This window comes from Nycticebus coucang, chromosome 4 (genome assembly GCF_027406575.1).
Source record: "Nycticebus coucang isolate mNycCou1 chromosome 4, mNycCou1.pri, whole genome shotgun sequence".
Taxonomy (NCBI): Eukaryota; Metazoa; Chordata; class Mammalia; order Primates; family Lorisidae; genus Nycticebus; species Nycticebus coucang.
Window position 1 is genome coordinate 72,727,714 of NC_069783.1, and position 20,692 is coordinate 72,748,405.

At 51.0% G+C, this 20,692-nt stretch overlaps 1 protein-coding gene across 6 annotated transcripts in view; it reads left to right on the forward strand.

Moving 5' to 3' along the window:
- Positions 1 to 1,436: 1,436 nt before the first annotated feature.
- TET3 (tet methylcytosine dioxygenase 3) overlaps positions 1,437 to 20,692 on the forward strand; it is a 125,365-nt gene continuing 106,109 nt past the window's right edge. For 4 of the 6 annotated variants that reach the window (XM_053587013.1, XM_053587014.1, XM_053587015.1 and 1 more), the window contains exon 1: positions 1,437 to 2,165. In XM_053587013.1, coding sequence (XP_053442988.1) covers positions 1,863 to 2,165 — 303 coding nt within the window. In that variant the 5' untranslated portion in view covers positions 1,437 to 1,862. Of the gene's footprint in view, positions 2,166 to 19,141; positions 19,318 to 20,475; positions 20,610 to 20,692 lie in introns of those variants that run through there. The other 2 variants (XM_053587017.1, XM_053587018.1) reach the window with 2 other exon arrangements.

Consider the following 20,692-nt stretch of genomic DNA (forward strand, 5'->3'; position numbering starts at 1 on the left):
GCGGAGGGCCTGGGTTGGGAGGTCCGCGTGCCCCACCCCGCCTTGCGGGGCCCCGGCTGCAGCACCGCCTGAGGCGGTTGCGTCCCGGGAGGTCCCACCGCGGGCGGGAGGTACTGCAGGTGCAGAGACGCGGGGCCGAGCCGGACCCTGCCCCCACCCACTGGCAGGCCTCTCGCTCCGACCCCTCCCCAGCTGCGAGGACTCCCACCTCGCGCGGCCGGGAGCCGGCGAAGGGGGCGGCGGCAGGGCCCGCAGGGCTCGGCGGGGCTCGGCCGGGCCGCACGTGCGCGCCCTCCCGGGCGGGGGAGTCCCCGGGCGAGCACGTGCCGCGGCGCGCGGGGGGCGGGGAGTCCCGCGGACGCCTTCATTTCTGCTGCTGCTGCTGCTGCCGCCGCGGCCGCGGCCGCCGCTGCCTCTTCCTTCCTCCTGCGTCGTCCCCTCCTCGGCCCGGGCGGGGGGCTACGCGCGCAGAGCTTGGCCGGGCCGGGCGCTCTGGGAGGCGGGCGTCCCAGGTGGCGGCGGCGGCGGCCGCGACGGTGGTGGCGGCGGCGGCGCGGGCCGGGAAACTTTGCCCCTTTGTGCGCTCCGCCCCGGAGGCGGCGGGCAGGTCGGTGCAGTCGGTGCTTTTCCGGCTCCGGGGTGGGGGAGGGGCGGCGAGGAGGCGTGGGGGGGCCCGGCCCGGGGCCCACGGGGGGACAGCTACTTTGTTGCGGGGGATCGGGCGGGGGTGCTACGGGTCACAGTGTAGCGGAGCCGGGCGGGGGCGGCGGGGCGGGGCGGGGCGGGGGCTGCGGAGCCTAGCAGCCGAGGCCCCAGAACAAAGGAGCCCGAGCTGCGGCGTGCGCGCGGCCCGGCCCGCGGCTCGAGCGCGCCCCCCTCCCCGCGGCCCCTCGGCCCCTCGGCCCCTCGGCCGCGCTGGCAGCCCCCACCCCCACGTCGGGCCGGCTGGCCGCCCTCGGGCGGCAGGGCAGCGGGCTCAGGCTTCCCCGGGCGCGCCCACACCTCCAGGCCGCTTCCGTGCCGGGGGCGCTGGGACAGCCCCGCTGAGCGGGGCTCTCAACAAACTTTATTTTGAAAGCTCTGGTCTCTTGGGGAGGGCCTAGTGTCCTCCAGCGAGGGGCGTGTAGGGGAATTTTGGTGGAACTTTCACTGGCCGGTGTTGGAGGAGCAGAGGGCAACTTTCTTAGAAATTTCACCTTGACCACCCCCTTGAATTCGTCGTCCAGGCCCCTCTCGGCACCCCATCAGGCCTTAGGCCGCCTTTCTCAGACAGGGAGTAGGTGCAGAGTGCGTCTTGTCTGGGGTTCTAGGCAGGACTTCATTTGAGCAGACCCCTTTCCCCCATTTCCTCTTCCCTGAGGCAGGAAGAGGTAACACGTGAAGTTGTCCCTGAACCCTGAGTGATGCGCTTCCCCTTTCGGTCTTTCTTTCAGGCAGCACTGCCTTCTCTCTCATCGTGACCCTGGAGGAGAAATAAATACCAGGCGGAGAAGCCCCACACTCTGCCCTGCTCCTGCCACACATCCACCTGCTTACCTCATGTCTGGGTTCAGGGTGGGTGAGGGTGAAGATCCCACCCGGCCAAGATGATTCTTTCCCTAGGGGCTGCTGCTGGTGTCTTCCCCCAGATCCTGGGTCCCGGCAGGTGGGAGAGTGGCCCCCAACGAGCCTTGCCAGACTGCTGCAGAGGAGGTGAAGAGGGGTGGAGAAGAGGCACCCATCTGGGAGACTGAAGCTACTTACTTGCCTGCATCCCTGTAGACTCTTGACTTTTTAGAAGGACCTGTTGGTGGCCTTTGCCGGCGGCAGGAAACTGGACTGTATTCTACCCTCGCACCTATGCCCCCCCTTCTGGCAGCAGCATGAGCCAGTTTCAGGTGCCCCTGGCGGTCCAAACAGACCTGCCAGGCCTTTATGACTTCCCTCAGGGCCAGGTGGTGGTAGGGGGCTTCCAGGGGCCTGGGCTGCCCGTGACCGGGAGTGAGCCCCAACTCCGAGGCGGTGGAGATGGGCGAAAGAAACGGAAACGGTGTGGTACTTGTGAGCCCTGCCGGCGGCTGGAAAACTGTGGGGCTTGCACTAGCTGTACCAACCGCCGCACACATCAGATCTGCAAACTGCGCAAGTGTGAGGTGCTGAAGAAAAAAGTGGGACTTCTCAAGGAGGTAAGCTAGCCCTTGCTAGGCTACCCTTCTCCTTCCTAAAGAGTGCTGTAACTCAGGAGTCACTTTTTAAGATTTTCTTGCTACAGCCCTGGGGTCTTGTTAAAAGCTTGTCTGGTTAAGCCTATTCTCCCATTTTTGATCCTCTTGGTTGGTCCAGCTTTGAATAGGAGTGTAACTGATAACGGGAAGCTGGTTTGAATTCCTTAGCAAGGCTAACAATTTGTGTGAATATTACTGGGGCTCAGATGGCTCTGAGCTAGCACTCTCATCTCTGATGTTTGCATTAGATGTCTGGCTTTATTTCTAGAAATTTGTCCTGCTGTTTGAAGACTCAGAAGTTGTATTTTGAGGTTACACTAATGTTTGGGTGACTTGGGCAGTGATAGTGCCAGATAAGAGATGGAGGCTAATGGTTTTGGAGAGAAAGCTCTAGAGCAGTGATTCTCAACCTTCCTAATGCCTCGAGTCTTTAAGACAGTTCCTGTGGGTCATGACCCACAGGTTGAGAACAGCTGCTCTAGAGCAACGGGGGTTTTATGCTCCCCTTATGGGGAGTTATGTTTGCCTATATCTTTTCATGGGTACTATCATTTTTTTCTCAGATGGCAAGGGAGTCAATTGAAACTGGGAATTTAGTGAGAAACCCATAATTTGGGCTTCTCTATTGTACTGAATACTTCTTGAAGTCAATGACTTTATATCTGTGTTCCAGGACCTGGCACAATACTTGGTGCAGGTAGTGGGCACTCAAATACTAAGCATGCAAATGAACCATGTACTTCTGAGACGATGTCAACCCCAGAGGAGCATTCTCTTTATTTGGGGGTTGAAAGAAGAGTTGGGATAAGAGCAATCAGAGTGAGGGTGGGAGGGAAAAGGAGAGTGACCATGCATTGGCCTTTCTTTTCCATTCTGGTGCTGGCTCAAGATTGGTGGCAGCCTCAACGGCCGGGAGTTGACAGAAATAAGGACAGCGAAGTTGAGCAGCCTAGGAGGAGTGGTGTAGCGCTGAGGTTGCTCCAGGCAGCAGAATTGGCGCTGGACAGAGACGGAGGCCTGCGCTGTCTGCAGGGCTCCCCCGGCTCTGTCACGCTTTTGTCCAAAGGCCCAGACAACTCAGACCACCTCTTTGTGCCTGTCTTCTTCGCCTTGGGAGTTGTACTTGAAGGATTTTGAAGCCCCTCCTAGCTGGACTGGGAACTGCTGTGCATCTGAGGGCCAGGGCACTTATGACTGCAGTTGGCTGCTGTCTTGTGCTCGGGGTTTCCCTGACCGCTGAGTGCAGCGCTGTGCTATGGTCCTGTGGCTAGGAAGAAAGATCCAAGTACTGGGGGCAGGGAAGTGGGTTACTAGATGTTTCTATCCTGTCTCACCACCTCTTGTTCAGCTCCTTGTGGAAGTTGTATGTCATGACCCTGGGACTGCAGACTGGGTGCCCTTTTTTCCCCCTCTCTTGGTTAGAGCAGACATCTGGATCATATCTATAGCTTCCCATCCCAGCCTGTGAGGCAGTGTCCAGCTTATTTATGTTGCTGGCGTTGGGAGCAGTTAGCATCCTTCTGGCCCTGGACCCTGTGGGTCACTATTGAAAGAGAGTGGGACCAGGGGTAGACTTCTAGGCATGAGATCTGCTCCCCCCCCCCCCAAACCCTTTTGTCTCAGTTCCTCCCATAATCAAAACCTAGAGGTGAGGATATTGAGCTTTTTGGGCTAGATGTTTTTGGAATCAGCGGCACTTGTTGCCAAAAGAGTCACTTAAACACTGTACACAACAGGGCATACCTGAGTGAAAGGGGTTGGGAGTGAAGTCAGGCCCCTGTCATCCTTGTGTGTAAACTACCAGGTTGTCTTGGTTAAGATAGTGTGGATCTGGTTAGCTGACATATAGAGATGATTCTGTTGAGAGATGCCTGCATCCCTGCAAAACCTTGCCATAGCCAGCTGTCCTGTCGAAGCCCCAGGGTCAGGTCAGATTTGGCTGGATGGCCAGTCAGGGCACACACACTGATCTGTATACTGTGGAGCTCTGGTGGAGTTCTCCAGAGTTTTTTTTTTTTTTGAAACAAACGATGAAAGGAGACAATGGGGTGAGTTTTCTCCATAAAGCTAACTTTCTTTGACTTAAAGAACAGTACTTTTTTCTAAGGATAGATCTTTTCTACTTCTTGATGTTTAAAATGTGTTTTCTTTTATGAAGTGATGGTATCGATATGAAGTAGGTTTTTTTTTTTTTTTTTTTTGGTAGAGACAGAGTCTTACTTTATGGCCCTCAGTAGAGTTCCGTGGCCTCACACAGCTCACAGCAACCTCCAACTCCTGGGCTCAAGCGATTCTCTTGCCTCAGCCTCCCGAGTAGCTGGGACTACAGGCACCCGCCACAATGCCCGGCTATTTTTTGGTTGCAGTTTGGCCGGGGCCGGGCTTGAACCCGCCACCCTCGGTATATGGGGCCGGCGCCTTACCGACTGAGCCACAGGCGCTGCTGGTTTTTTTTTTTTTTTAAGTCTTTATTTGGGCTGGGCACAGTGGTTCACAACTGTAATTTCAGCACTCTGGGAGACTGAGGTGGGATGATCACCAGAGGCCAGGAGTTCAAGACCAGCTTGGGCAACATAGTGAGACCCTTATCTCTACAAAAAATAGAAAAATTAGCCAGGCATGGTATGCATGCCTATAGTCCCAGCATGCATATAGCCCTAGCTATGCAGGAGGCTGGCTTGAGCCCAAGAGTTTCAGTGTACAATAATCTATGATTTGTGCCACTGCAGTCTAGCTTGGGGAAACAGCAAGACCCTCTCTCTCAGAAATCTTCATTATTTGCTAAAATACAGAATACTAAATAGTATTTGTCTTCACAGTTTTTTTTTTTTTTTTAATTGGACCAGCAAGGTTGAAAGCCTGGGAGCCACCATTTAGGCAGTATTCAGGCTACACTACATTTAATGGGCATATTTCTGGCATAGTTGTAAAGCTTGGACGTGTCTGAGACACTGCCTGAGTGGATGCACTCTGAGGACCAGCCCAGCAATTAGCAGCTGCTGGGGATTTCTTGGAACGTTGACCATTAGATGTTAGCAGGCGGGTAGCAGAGGGGTTGGGGAAATTGTTTTGTGCCTGACTCTTCTGGTAGGGAAGGATACAGTATTCTAGGAACCTCTCAGAAGTCAGACCATGTACTTGCTCTGCTCCCTGGCATTTCCTTTTCTCTGTTAGAGTGGTGCCATTCCTGATCACCCTTTTCTTCCCATCCTGTTTTTGCCTCTTCCAGCTGCCTTTGGAGCTTCCTTTGAGCTGTCAATAGCTGCCTTTTAAGGGAGGGAAGATTATCTTGGGTTTTCCATTTTCCCTGCTCCTTTTTCACTGTTGGCTTTTGGTGTGGCGGGTGTGTGTGTGTGTGTGCAAGGAAATCCTGCTACTCAGAAAAGAGTAGCATTTCAAGATTAAAGACAGGTCCCCAGGGAAGGGTCTTCCTGCTCTAGGGTGGTGACTGCTGCTTTGGTTCTTTGTATAAGGTTGGCAGTAGCTGTAGGTAACATCTTGAATGTGGTCTTCTAGAAATGATTTAGAATTAGATCCTAGGCTGATGGTCAGAGGCTGGTTTCATTCTTTTTACCTGAGTGGTGGCTTGGTAGCACAGTGAAGAAAGTAGGATTTGGTGAGTGTGTGAGGCATAGCAGGGCTTGGTACCCAAATTAAGGGCTGCGTGGGTACTATCTTGGGCCACTAGTGCTCAATCTCTTCAGCGTTGGTTTTCAATTGTAAGTTGGGGGAGTAACCCTTTGTTGTAGGGGTTATTGTGAGGATTAAATGAGATAAAATATACATAATGTCTGGCATATGGTAGGTAATTAATGCATGGTGACACAAAACATTTCATTTTTCTTTCTTTCGGTAGAGACAGTGTCTCACTTTATCACCCTCAGTAGAGTGCTGTGGCATCACACAGCTCACAGCAATCTCCAGATCCTAGGCTTACGTGATTCTCTTGCCTCAGCCTCCCAAGTAGCTGGGACTACAGGCTACCACAACACCTGACTATTTTTTTGCAGTTTGTCCTGGGCCGGGTTTGAACCTGCCACCCTTGGTGGATGGGCCCGGTGCCCTTCTACCCCCTAAGCCACAGGTGCTGCCTGGACACAAAACATTTCTAGAATGTCTACAGAAGAATTGATCTTTATGCATAAATAGCTGTGTATTAGTCTCTGTGTTGTAAAGACGCAATACAAGTTAAATGTTTATCTCAAGACATCTCTTGGCTTGCTCATAGAAGAACCTCAGGGCAGAACTACAGGGCCAGGTGAAAGGGAGTTTGTCAGCCTCTTTGCTGGGGGAGGAGGCTGGACACGGAAATGCAAGAAGAACTATCATAGCCCTGTGCTTGGCTTGACTGAAAGCCTTGGGCGAGGGAAGCAAATAAATGATAGAGGAGAACACTTCATGAAGAAAAACTTGTATAGAAAAATGTACACTTAAGGTTGGAACCATGGCTGAGAACCTTATGGGCGAAAAGGAGAGAAATGATAAGATACATGGTGTGAGAACATTCTTTAGCTCTCAGCCAGGTGGACTTAGTGGATGAAACAGATCTCTTTGTCAGATTTGAGAGAAGCTTCTTTGGAATTCGGGATCTTTCAGCAATATTGGAACACCTGATGAATCCTTGCCCAGCATGCTGGGAGCTCTGCCTTTCTGAAGAGAGAGGCTGCAGGGGACAGATTTTCAGGCTGGCCCTGAGTCACAGCAACAAAGGGAGAATTGACTGGTGCAGTAGAGTGATGAGAGCCTTTTCACACAGGGGTGTCCAACTTACATCTTGTGAGCTGCATGTGGACGTGAAAACTTTATTGCTTGTCTGTGGTGGCAGATATCACAAGTATGCAGGGACTTTCTTTTGTTCATTTATTTATTTTTTCTGGTCCAGGTATGCTTTATTTTATTTTATTTTTAGGAATTTTTTTGTTTGGGATTCAGTGAGGGTACAAAGAATTAGGTCACACTGATTGCATTTGTTAAAGTCCCGCTAATAATTGTTTTGCTCCCAAAAGGTGTGCCATATACATTGACCCCCCCCCTTACCCTCCCCCCTCCCCTCTCTGCACTTACCATTCTCCTACACCAGTGTTTGTATTGTATATGTAATGTGTGGCCCAAAACAGCTCTTCATCCAGTGTGGCCTAGAGAAGCCAAAGGGTTGGACACCCCTGCTAGAGAAGGGAAACTCAGCATTTGTGAAGCCAGAGAGGTGGCCTTCGGCAAGAAGTGTTTGCTGTAATAGACCTTAGAAAATTGTCTTTCTTTCTTTCTTTTTTTTTTTTTTAATTTCAACTTCCTTGTTCATTCTTCGTTTGAAGTACTCTTTTTTGTTTTTCTCTGGCGATGTTCTTGATGTTGGTAGAGACTGGCTCTTACTCTGGCTCACTGCTGTTCCTACAGGTCTCGAACCTCTGAGCTCAGGCAATCCACCCGCTTCGGCCTCCCACAGCGCTGGGACTACAGATGTGAGCCACTATGCCCGGCCTCTTTCTTTCTTTTTTTTTTTTTTTTTGGCTCGGGCTGGGTTCGAACCCACCACCTCCAGCATATGGGGCCAGCACCCTACCCCGTTGTGCCACAGGTGCTGCCCGGCCTCTTTCTTTTTTTAAGACAGCCTCAAGCTGTCACCCTGGGTAGAGTGCTGTTGCATCACAGCTCACAGCACCCTCCAACTCCTGGGCTCAAGCAATTCTCATGCCTCCGCCTCCCAAATAGCTGGGACCACAGGCACCCACCACAACGCCCGGCTATTTTTTGGTTGCAGCCGTCATTGTTGTTTGGTGGGCCGGTCTGGATTCGAGCCCACCAGCTCAGGTGTATGTGGCTGGTGCCTTAGCCGCTTGAGCCACAGGCACCGAAGCCTAGAAAATTGTCTTTCAAGGGTGGCGCCTGTGGCTGAAGGAGTAGGGCACCAGCACCGTATGTGGGTTCATATGCAGGTTCAAGCCTGGCCCTGGCCAAAAACTGCAAAAATAAATAAATAGTCTTTCAAATGCAAGTAGTTTTTAACCCCATAGCTGTAGACTAAAAGGGAAGTTGGTGGGGGGCATAAGATTGCTTTTTAAAAAGGAAGTGCTGATAGAACAGTGTGATAGGACAGTCCTGAATGATGGCCTCAGGAGAAAGGTAGTGGGGGCCTGAGAAAGGACTGAATCCTCTGTGTGGCTGTATGGGCTGTTGTATCATGAATGCAGGTGGTAAAAGGCCACACTCTTCGTATGAAGTGGGATATGTGGCACTCAAGGCAGATTCAGAAGTGGTCTGAGCTCTCAAAAGGAGCATATGGAAGTCCAGTGGCCAGAATGTGCTGAATATGGTAGAAACCCATGACAATGTCTTTTATGTATTCCTAGCAAGAATCAGGAAGAAGAGGTAGGCTCACAACTTTGGAGAACATAACTAGGGACAGAGAAAGTGAGCAGCCATTGGGTCCCTGTGGTGTTAGGTGTTAAGTCAAGAACTGAGAGCCAGCTAGCTGCTCTACCCGAGTCTGTCTTTAGCTCCCTACAGAGCACCTTCAGATGTACTCTCAGAATTACAATCTTTGTGGAATGACGATGATTAAACATGAGCCAAAAGACAAGAGATGGGCAAAAAGTCCCATTTCTGAAAGATTTTGGAAATTATAAACATTAGCTTGATGTCAATTTTGACAGTTCCAGAACAGATTGTTTAAAAGGTGGGTTGTGGCCAGGTGTGGTGGATCACGTCTGTAATCCTATCCCTCTGGGAGGCTGAGGCTGATGGATTGCCTGAGCTTACACATTTCAGACCAGTCTGAGCCAGGAGGAGACTTTGTTTCTAAAAATAGCTGGGTGTTATGGTGGGTGCCTGTAGTCCCAGCTACAGAGGCAAGAGAATCACTTGAGCTCAAGAGTTTGAGGTTGCTGTGAGCTATGATGCCACAGCACTCTACCGAGGGTGACAAAGTGAGACTGTCTCCTAAGTAAATAGATAAATAAAAGGTGGTTTGTGAGATTTTAGAAAGGTAATTGGTAAACTTTGGGTGTCCCTGTTTGTGGTTCTTTTTTTTTTTTTTTTTTTTTTTTTTTTTTGTAGAGACAGAGTCTCACTTTATGGCCCTCGGTAGAGTGCCGTGGCATCACACAGCTCACAGCAACCTCCAACTCCTGGGCTCAAGCGATTCTCCTGCCTCAGCCTCCCGAGTAGCTGGGACTACAGGCGCCCGCCACAACGCCCAGCTATTTTTTGGTTGCAATTCAGCCGGGGCTGGGCTTGAACCCACCACCCTCGGTATATGGGGCCGGCGCCTTACCCACTGAGCCACAGGCGCCGCCCCTGTTTGTGGTTCTTTACAAAGCAGCCCAGTCAGTGTAACACATCTGGACTTCTGCAAATAAATGATGGTATCTCCTGCCATACAGATCAGAGGTCCGGTTTTTGACTTAAAGTTATCCTGAAAGGGCACTGGTAACTACCCTGTTCAGTCTTTTTTATCAATTAGGTAGGTCAAGGGTTCCATGTTGTCATCACCTGGAAATTTAAAAAAGCAACAAATCAGCACCCCTCCCCATCATTTTTATTTAATCGGTCTGGGGTGGACGAAATAGGCCAAATTATATTCAAGTATATCTGATATGTAGTTAGCAATGAACCTTCTGGTGCTGATGATGAGCATCTACCTGGACTCTTCTATTGCAAATTTCTTACCTGAGTCTTGGGGCCCCTGAATGGTTCATAGCAACACTTCCACCTTGCTATTCAGTGGCCCAGCAGCATTGGCATTACCTGGGAGCTTATTAGAACTGAGGAGTCTCTAGTCCTACCCCAGGTCTGCTGAATCAGAACTTGCACTTTAACCAGATCTCCAAGTGATTTGTATATGCCCATGAGAATTTAAGGAACTGGTTTATAGTACTCCTGTGACTAGAGAATTGTATAGGATATGAAGAAAGGGACAGAAATCCGTTGTGATGAATAGGCAGAGAATCCAGTTGCCAACAAGGGTAAACAGGAAGATCCAACCTATTTCTTTAGCCTATAAGCCAGGGAGACAAAAACTTATTTTTTGAAACAGTTGCAAGCTGTCGCCCTCAGTAGAGTGCTGTGTTATCACAGCTCACAGCAACCTCAGATACTTGGCTCAAGAGATTCTCTTGCCTCAGCCTCCCAAGTAGCTGGGACTACAGGCACCCACCACAATGCCTGACTATTTTTTTTTTTAATTTAATTATTTTTTTTAAGTTGTCTTTGTTTTAGCTGGCCTGGGCCGTGTTCGAACCCACCAGCCTTGGTGTATGTGGCCAGTGCCCTTCCCACTGAGCTACAGGTGCCACCCAGAGACAAAAATTTCTTAAGACCAATTTCCTATTCTAGAATTTTCCTTCTGGTTTAGTAAGTTATTGGTAAAACCCTTTAGGAACTTGTGTTGTGTGGTCTGAGAATAGTTGGGAAAGGGCTCTCCGAAGATGTTGGCTGCTCAGCAGCCTGATTTGGGAGGTTGGAGCCATAAGAGACAGCGGTAGATGGTGCTGGTTATACAGAGAGGTGTGTCCATGGAATCTTGGGTCTCATGGAAGCATCTAGAAGTTTATGGAGCAGAAGGGGGATTTGATTCTTTCTCCATTTACTTGTGTGCCCTTTTCATGACTTGTAGATAGTAGGCAAGTCAGAACTGTGGGGTAGGTGTGTAGTGGTGGCGATTCAGTCACTAAGTTGAATTACAGAACAAGGGGCTACAGTGAGTTCCAGCAAGACTCATTGGGATTTAATCATGGTAAATGCAAAGTTCTATACTTGTTTTAAAAAAGAAATACATGAATCCTGGCTTCCTAGCAGGTAGAAAGGACTGAAAACAGGCCAAATGCAAGTGGCTCACGCCTGTAATCCTAGCAATCTGGGAGGCTGAGGTGGATGGATTGCCTGAGCTCACAGGTTTGAAACCAGCCTCAGCAAGAGTGAGACCTCATCTCTAAAAATACCTGGGTTTTATCTTGGGTGCCTGTAGTCACAGCTACTCAGGAAGCTGAGTCAAGAGAATTGCTTGAGCCTAAGAGTTTGAGGTTGCTGTGAGCTGTGATGCCATGGCACTCTACCAAGGTGACAGAGGGAGACTCTGTCTCAGAAAAAACAAAACTGAAAACACTAAAGAATATTGACAGTCTATCTTGAAATCTGTTGGAGTGGTCATATGTAGGACAAACGAAGGAAACGGGGCTGTTCAGCTTGTTAATGAGTAGAGGAACGTAGACTAAGGCAGATCTTGTGTGGGAGAGGTCAGCTCTGTCAGGAATAGGAGTGTATAGTTTTTTTGTTTTGTTTTGTTTTTTTGGAAACAGAGTCTTACTATGTTGCCCTGGGTAGAATACCATGGTGTCACGGCTCACAGCAACCTCAAACTCGTGGGCTCAAGTGATTTCTCTTGCCTCAACCTTCCAAGTAGTTGGACTATAGGCATCCACCACAACACCTGGCTATTTTTTGTTGTGGCTGTCATTGTTTAGCTGGCCCAGACTGGGTTTGAAACTGCCGTCCTTGGGGTACGTGGCTGGCGCCCTAACCACTGTACTATGGGTGGCCAAGCCAAGAGTACACAGTTTTATAAGTGAGTGAAACCAACCGACCCCATGTTAGACAAGAGAATTTAACATTGACAGCTGTTCTAACACTGAAGAGTTAGCTCTGAAAGGTACTGTGTCCTCTGTGCCTGTGCGTGTCTGGGTGCTGACTGGGAGGGATGTTGTGACTCCTCTATTAGGGTGGAGGGATCCATATTTGGTGGTCTTTTGATGCCACGTCTATTTTCTGTTCCTTAGCCATGGCACTCTACCCAGGGCAACCGAGTAAGACTCTTGTCTCAAAAAAACAAAAATCAGTAACTTAGTCACACTGTTACCTTTTAAGCGCTGGCCAACCACTCCTGGTTTAGTGGCTCAGGTATTGGACAGTGCAGTGCAGATGGAGAACATTTCTACTGCTGCAGAAAGTTCTGTTGGACAGTGCTGCAAGCTAACCAGAGAGTGTCCCTGTGTGGTCCTGGAATACTCACCTAAGTTTGGAAAATAGGTGAGGTTGGCTGCTACCTAGGGCTTTTTGGCTTAGGATCCTAATTGGTGAGGTTTGCAGAAGGGGACAATACTTTCTGGGGTTCCAACCCACTGCAAAGCTCATTGCTGCTTCTTGAAGGCACGAGTGTGTTTTACTCTACTTACTCATCTGCTTTGGGGGAAAAGAATAGCAACAGGGGTGAGGTGTGGCCCTTCACCCAGAGGATCTCTCTGCTGATCCTTAGTGGCAGGAGAAATGACTCCTCCCCACCTGCAGCCTTAAGTAGCAGCAGCCCCAATGAACCTTTCTCTTGTTGATTTCTAGCCCCAAACTTCATAGGCCCCACCCAGAGTCATCTGTCTTGGGTTGTCTCTGGGAAAGGCAATGTGGTGACTGAGTGGGTTGGAAGACCACATCCCAGGTCTCAGTAGTTGTTACTCCCCCTCACCCCACTCCCCATCACTTTTTTTTCTTTATCTTGAGATAGACTGACTCTCACCCTGGGGTTGAGTTTCATGGGGACATACTCCTGGGCTCAAGCAATCCTCTTGTCTCAGCCTTCTGAGTAGCTGGGACTACAGGTGCCTGCCACAAGATGGCTAGATTTTCCCATTTTTAGTGAGATAGGTTTCTTACTTTGCTCAGGCTGCTCTCACTCCAGAGCTTGGGTGATCTGTCTGCCTTGACCTCCCAGAGTGCTAGGATTACTCCTATCATTTTTTTTTTTTTTTTATTGTTGGGGATTCATTGAGGGTACAATAAAGCAGATTACCCTGATTGCATTTGTTAGGCAAAGTTCCTCTTGTAATCGTGTCTTGCCCTCAAAAGGGGGGGCACACCCCCCCCTTCCCTCTCTCTGCTCTTCCATTCTCCACCCCTCCCTCCTTTCTCTCTCCCCTCTCTCTGCTCTTCCATTCTCCACCCCTCCCTCCTTTCTCTCTCTCTCTTTTTTTTTTTTTTTTTTTTTTTTTTTGTCGAGACAGAGTTCTACCCTATGCCCTGAGCAGAGTGCAATGGGATTATAGCTCACTGCCACCTCAGACTCAGGCTGTGGGCATCCTGCTGCCTCAGCCTCTGAAGGTGGGATTACAGGCGCCTGCCATGGAGCCCGGCTGGGTTTTTCAATTTTTTTTACGAGTCTCACTCTTGTTCAGACAAGCCTCAAACTCCTGAGCTCAAGCAGTCCTCCTGCCTCAGCCTCCCACAGTGCTGGGATTACAGGTGTGAGCCACCGCACCCAGCTTTTTTTTTTTCTTTTGAGAGTCTCACTTTGTCACTCTTGGTGGAGTGCCATAGCATCATAGCTCACAGCAACCTCAGACTCTTCTTGCCTCACCAAGTGCTGGGGCTATAGGCGCCCGCCACAACACCCAGCTATTTCTAGAGGCAGGGTTTTGCTCTTGTTCAAGCTGGTCTTGAACCCGTGAGCTCAGGCAATTCACCTGCCTCGGTCTCCCAGAGTGCTGGGAATACAGGCATTAGCCACTGCTCCCAGCCTTAGTCTGTATCATTTCTTTTTTTTTTAGAGACAAGAGTCTCACTTTATGGCCCTTGGTAGAGTGCCGTGGCATCACACAGCTCACAGCAACCTCCAGCTCCTGGGCTTAAGCGATTCTCTTGCCTCAGCCTCCCGAGTAGCTGGGACTACAGGTGCCCGCCATAGCACCCGGCTATTTTTTTGTTGCAGTTTGGCCGGGGCTGGGTTTGAACCCGCCACCCTCTGCATATGGGGCCGGCGCCCTACTCACTGAGCCACAGGTGCCGCCCATCTGTATCATTTCTATACAGCTGTCTGATGGACAGAGGGTCGAATGCTCAGAGAGAGGTCTTGGAAAGGAAGACTTCTTCCTCCTTTTGAGCCTGCTGCAGCTTGTCTGACTGCTTCTGGGACAGTGCTGTAGGGTTGCTGTGGGTCTCTGCCTGAGTGTGTTTGTATAGGGTGGAGGCTGCTGTCATACGAAGATTGGAAAAACCCTCTGTGGTCTGGTCTCATGACGTTTGCATAAGAAATCTGATAACCTGGGGGTTTTATTAATCACTGAGGAAGGTGGGGTAAAAACGAAAGCCAGCAGCCTAGTGCAGGGGTAACTGGCTGGTCTTAAGGTGACCATAGGTTGGGAGTTGCCTGCTCCCTTTGAGTAGAACAAAGCAGTGGGCTCTGGGCCTGGCTACTTTTGGATGGCTCTGTTACTGCTCCACTGACTATGATTTGTACAAATTCCAAAACGGTTGCTTTGTTCCATTTCCTCCACACCTACCTGGGAAGTAAGTGGACAAAATCATGCACTTTCCACTGCTGTTAGAGCAGCAGTTCTAGCTTTTCAGAATGGAAGGGGAGTTGATTGGATGGAGTCATTTGGGGGCATTGGCTAGACTTTGGGTGCCCTCATAACCCCCTGCCCTCCAAATTAGTGCTCAGAGAAGCTGAGGAAGGAGGTGTAGAGATGCTGGATCAAAAACAAGTGACTAAGTTCTGGACGACTGGAGTTTGCTCCACTTCCCAGCTATTTTGTGGGGAGAATATCAGCTGATGCTCTTTGTTTTTTTTTTCTCTCTCATCTTTTATTGATCTGCCTTTTAAGGGTAAGTCCTGGATGCCCAGGTCCCTTAAGGATGCTGGGAATGGTCCTGGAGCCCCAGAAGAGAGCAGGACAGCAGGCTCTTATTGTGAGGAGGGCTGGGTCCTGTCTACACTGTTCATGCTACAGAATGGGATGGGTGCAGCACGTGTGGAGGTTGTTGAGGGGCAGTGGGAGAAGAGCTAGTGTGAGTATGACAAGGGGGAGAGATACCTTCTTAGTTTGTGTCCTGGGACCTACAAAGTCCCTTGTACTGGAGAGGAGCAGCGCCTCTCTCTGGCATTGCTTCACTTTCCAGAGGGAGGACATCATCTACTTTGACCTGTGGACATGCAAGTGACCCTCCAGGCCCCATTCATGCAGCACACCTCACCTGGGACTGACTGATTGCAAGGCGCCATGCTGAGCCTGAGTTTTAGAGTGAAGGGGGAAGCGTTAACTCTGTCCTTAATGAGCACTGTCTGGGGAGGGAAACAAGCAAGGAAACAATTATAGCACAGCCTGGTAGGGCTATAAGGGAGTGATGCCTGAGGGCAGAGACTGGCCTAGTCCCCTTTTGGGAAGAAAGGAGTATGTCTTGAGAATTTCATTGTTGTGACATGTGAAGGAAGGCTAGGAGGGGAAGGACTTCCAGGAGTAGGGAGGCGTGTCTCTTGAGTCTGCAGTGCCTAGAGATGCTGTTTGAATGCTTGTGGCGGGTGGCGGGGTGTGGAAGGACACAGACTGCTGGTGCCACCTGAGGATCCTTGAGGTGGAAAGCAAGACCATTTGTTAATTCCTCTTGGAAGTCTTCTGCCAGGGCTGCCCTCAGGTTTCTGAACTAAGTATTCATATCCCACCTTCTCCATAGCATATGTTTCCTTGTTATTTGTTGGGTCCTGGGACAGGTGGTGTCCAAGGCTATTGAACTGAGGGTAAGGAGACCTTGATATGAGGTTCACAGAGTTTAAGAGCTCATAAGCATCTAGGAGAGAGTGTAAGGTATAGGCAGAGTGTCAACTGCTGGCCGTCAACATGGGAGGCCCCAGGTGCATTCTGGTTTTTTGGTGTAGAAGGGTGAGGATGGAGTTGTTGACTACTTCTGACCCATTCCCCTCGGTCACAGGGTGCCTTGGTAGTCTGGTTTGGCTCCATCTGCAAGGAGGAGCATCTTTGCTGCTGCTGCCGTTCCTCCTCAGCTTCCTCCCTGAGATTGCCCGGATTGCTGTTGACACAGACTTCCGCTGCCAAAGCTAATTGTGAAGCCTGATCAGTGAATGAAGGCAAAGGCAGTTCCCATGACAACCGCAAAGAGTTTCAAATATAGGGGATGATGTGTATGTGTGACGGGCGGCAATTACTTGGGTGGAAATTGATGCGTGGACACCAGAGACTTCAAACACAGACTCTGAAGGTGGAGGGGGTGTTGGTATTTTTTTTTTTTTTTTGGCAGGATCCTTTGATGGCGAGGAAAGGAGGTCACAGACTTCCCTCATAGTTGATACCAAGTGCCTTTAGTGTGTGATCGTTGGGTAAAAACCTGCAAAGGCTTTGGAAAAGCATGACTCCAGTCATTCTGGTTGGGGATGAAGGACATACAGAGGGACAAATGGCAGTATCAAGTGTCGGATGAGAAATGTTAGAAGTGCTGCCGGCTGGCAGAGGACTGGGGTAACTGGAGAAAGCTTCCTGGAGGAAGCAGGGCTTGAACCGAGCTTTGAAGTGAAACCCTAGGGAGAGTGACCTCATTCAGGACACAGCCATGGTGAGGGAGGATGAGAAGCCTGTGTCCTTCTACCCGTTCCAGAAGAGGTAGGTGGATATGAAAATTATAGAGCTACACAGAGCAGACCTGACTGTACTATGCAAGGGAGAGAGGGTGATGAGAAAGTCATTTTCTAGCTGTGTGACCTTGGGCAAGAAAAATGCTGAGCCTCTGTATCCCAATTTCTCCATCTGTAAAATGTGCCTGAATAATTGCTGTCACACTGGTTTGAGGATTAAATAAGGTATGGTATATCATGCTGCAAGTGTGGGGTTTGATGTGGGTTTGGTGCTTGATTGATGCTCTTGAAAATCCCCCTGTGTATTTGAATGTGTCTTCATTCTCTGGTCTATGTATATTTGTATGGCATCTGGCCTATGAGAATCTGTGTTCCTGAGGTTCTTGGTGTTGGGGCATGTGTGTGTCTAAAAGTGGGTAAATTGGGGACGGCGCCTGTGGCTCAGTTGGTAAGGCGCCGGCCCCATATACCGAGGATGGCGGGTTCAAACCCGGCTCTGGCTGAACTGCAACCAAAAAATAGCTGGGCGTTGTGGCGGGCGCCTGTAGTCCCAGCTACTCGGGAGGCTGAGGCAAGAGAATCGCTTAAGCCCAGGAGTTGGAGGTTGCTGTGAGCTGTGTGATGCCATGGCACTCTACTGAGGTCCATAAAGTGAGACTCTGTCTCTACAAAAAAAAAAAAAAAAATGGGTGAATCGGGCAACTCCTGTGGTTCTGTGAGAAGGGTGCGGCCCCATATGCTGAGGTTGGTGGGTTCAAACCCGGCCCTGGCCAAACTGCAACAAAAAGATAAATAAATAAAAATTAAAAAAAAGTGGGTGAATCCCTTCAGCTCTCTCAGTGGAGAAGGCTGTGGCCATATTCCTCCTGCTGGGAGCGCAGAAGGGACTGGGGTCATGATGGATGGTGGGGGAGAAACCCTTGGCCTCCATGCATAGCAGTCCCAGGTACCTCTGGGATGATCACTGTGAAGCCTGGAATGTAGAAAAGGGACAGATAAAGATGGGAAGAGGGTTATATGGGGGAGAGTGTCCTGGCTGGAGCTGAAGGGGCCCTGACATATGTTTTTGTGACTCTTTCAAGCCTTGGTGTTGTAGGTGCCTCAGATGAGGGAATGAGGCCAGAGCGAGTGGGGACAGAAGCAGGTGGACTGCTTTGGGAACTGGGGTAGCCAAGGCTGCTGCAGAGCAGGGTGCAGGGATCTGTGGTTGGGGTAGGGCTGAGTTAGCATCGCAAAATGGGTTGAGCAGGGATGGGGGGTTGGGGGGGTGGAATTTTGGCTCTGTGGCTCCTGTGTGCTGGCTGAACAAGTCTGAGACTTGGCTACAGTTTAGGTGTGGCAGGTCCTGTCCTTCCAGGACAGCAGGTGTCCCTTGGATCCTTAGGGACCTCAGAGAGAAGGCTAAGAGAGTGGCCTCTGCATCTCAGTGCCCACTCCACTGCTTCTCTGCCCTCCTTGTGTAGAAACTCAGCTCAGCACATTCCAGTGGTGTGCAGAGCCTAGTAAAGTGGGGAAGACAGGGCCCCTGCCCACGTGGGGGAGGACTGCCATGTAAATAAATAACTGTACTTCTTTGTGGCTGGTGCCTTGGAAGAGGCAGTACGCTGTACTGTGAGGACTTGGGAGGAGGGGGTGATGCTCGTGGGTGCTTGATGGTCTGAGAAACGCAGAGGGGAGGCAATGTTTGATTAAGCCTGGTATGACGTTAGCTTGCTGGCAGGGCAGGTGGAGGGGGATCCTGGCAGAAGGAGCAGCATCAGGAAGTCTCAGAGGCAGGACATTACTGTTGTCAGATCCATAGCTTAAAGGGGAGTTGTCAGGTTCAATGACCTCAGTTCTCTTTGCATTTGCCTAGTTGGTAGAGAGAGGTTAGAGAATTAGGATGAGAAGGGCCTAGAGTTGAGATCGGAATTCCAGTCCATCACTCACCAGTTGTGTTGATGGCAAGTAACTTAACATCTGTAAGTCCTTCTGTTGCCCTGTAAGAGATGAAGTTGTGTGTGGAGTAAGTCAAAGGAGATGCTCCTACGTTGTGGTTGACGTAGGGCCTGGTACTAGCAGGGGCTTGGTGGACAGTGGCAGCCTGGAAGCAACAGGACTGCTTTTTAGTGTCCGAAAAGTGGGCATCTCTCTTATCCAGCAGCAGACTGTGTGTGTGTGTGGGGGGGAGGGGGGTAGGTAGAGGGGGCGGGGCTTGGGAGGAGGGACAAAGGAGGGACTGGGACTTCACTCACCTGGGTCAAAGGTATAGAGTAGAGGGGTGCAAAAGCCCAGTTGTCCACCTTGAGCCATGGGTTGGGATGTTGTTCTTTAGCATGCTTTGTCACTTGCCTCCCCTCTCTGCCCTGGGAGGAGCCCAGTGGGGCTTCCCTATGTCCCCAGGGGAAGGCAGGTGTGGACCCTGGTGCCTCCTGCTGTTTCTTCACCAGAGGCCAACTTTCCTGACTCTCTGAAGGCAGCTCATCCTGTTCTGAGTAACCCCTTGGAGCCCCGGGGAGGAGTGGGCAATAGGAAGGAATCACAGGCTCTGAGGCTCTCATACATCCTAACTACTCTTATATGAGTCACATCTCCTCTGGCCTCAGCTTACTCATCTGTGAGAAAGAGAAGTAGCACCCACTGAGCTCTCTCAGAAACTAAGAGTGCTAGTAGCTAGCAGCACCCACAGTGTGGCAGGTATTCAGCTGTATTTGTTCGGAGGAATCCTTCTATGAAGTAGCTCCTATGTGTAGTTCAATTTTACAGATGAGCAAGGAGAGGCTAAGAGAGGTGAGTTACAACCAGCCAGGCAGTGTTAGGGCCTGGAATTGGTGGGCACCAGAGTGTGTGGAAGTTACCTTCCTGGGAGGTGGAAGCTCTGAGTGTTTAGGTGTGGGGGGGATTGGGGCAGAGAAAGATGTGCTCAGGAATTCAGTCCAGGAATGGGTTGCAGAACCTTCCCCTCCCTCTTTGTTCTTTTTCATCCTGCTTTTCCTTTTGTCTTCTGGGTGTTGCAGCCCTCAAAGGCTTGGAGTCTGGAAACTAGAAGGCCAGAGCTCCTGGGACCTAGGCGCCACCCCCCCCTTTCCTGGAGATGGGAAGCCCTGAGGTCTGCTGAGCCCCTTGGGGTGTTGTTGGTACCTCTTGTAGCCTCTTCAAGAGAAGAGAAGCTATTGTGGGGAGGTTCTCTTGGGTGGGGTATGTTTCGGCAGCAGCGGTAGTGATTCTAGAGTGAGGGTTGGGTGTCTGCATGTTGAGGAGGGCAAAGCTGGCTTGGTGTGAGGCTTTGAGCCATAGGAGGTATGGGCTGTAAGAAGTCTGTTTTCTGTGTTAGGCTATTGGAGGAAGGGAGGGAAGAACAGAACTGCATAATGGTTAAGTAGTATCTTTAGAGCCAGGCAGCCCTGGCTTGGTGTCCCAGATCTGCTTTTTTTTTTTTTTTTTTTTTTTTTTTTTTACCTGTGTCACCTGGGAAAGTTGCTTCGCTGGACTTCTCATCTGTAAAATAGGGTGAACGTTCATGCTGCCTGGGCTTTTTCTTCTTTTGGGAGGATTAAAGTGGCTCTTGTGCCTCCTGTTCTTATCGCAGGGCCTGGTTCTGTCCTAGCCGCCTGCAAGGATGCTGCTGGGGTTGAGAGTGGTAGTGGGAATCCCGCCAGCCTCTGCCCTACCCCGAGGCGCAGTCTGTCATCTTTGACCCTGGAGGTGCAGAGGACGCCTTCTGGGCATTACCCTCGAGGTTTCCGCAGGGGGATAGGGGGTGGCCCGGGATCCCCCAGTCTGCTTAAAGCAGCGGTGGGCCTGGGAAGCAGCCAGCGCTGCTCCGCAGCACCCTCCGCGGTGGCCCCAGCCTTATGGCTGGGCAGGTCCGCGGGCGGGGGCAGGGCTAGCCGCGGGGATTGGCTGGCGAGCGCGCCGCCCCTCGCACACCAGCCCTGCCGGCGGGGAGGAGAGGGGAGGGGAGGGGAGCGCAGCCGGCAGCTGGCCACCGCCTCCTCTGCAGTGCCTCCCTCCGTGCGCTCCCTCCACGGGGATAATGGGAGGCCCGCCGGCGGCCGATGCACCAGAGGAGGCCGGCCGAGGTAGGGGCGCAGGGCGAGGAGGGCCTGGCAGATCCCACACGGGCAGAAGGGACAGTGTCTTCTTGGATGTTGGGAGGGTTCAA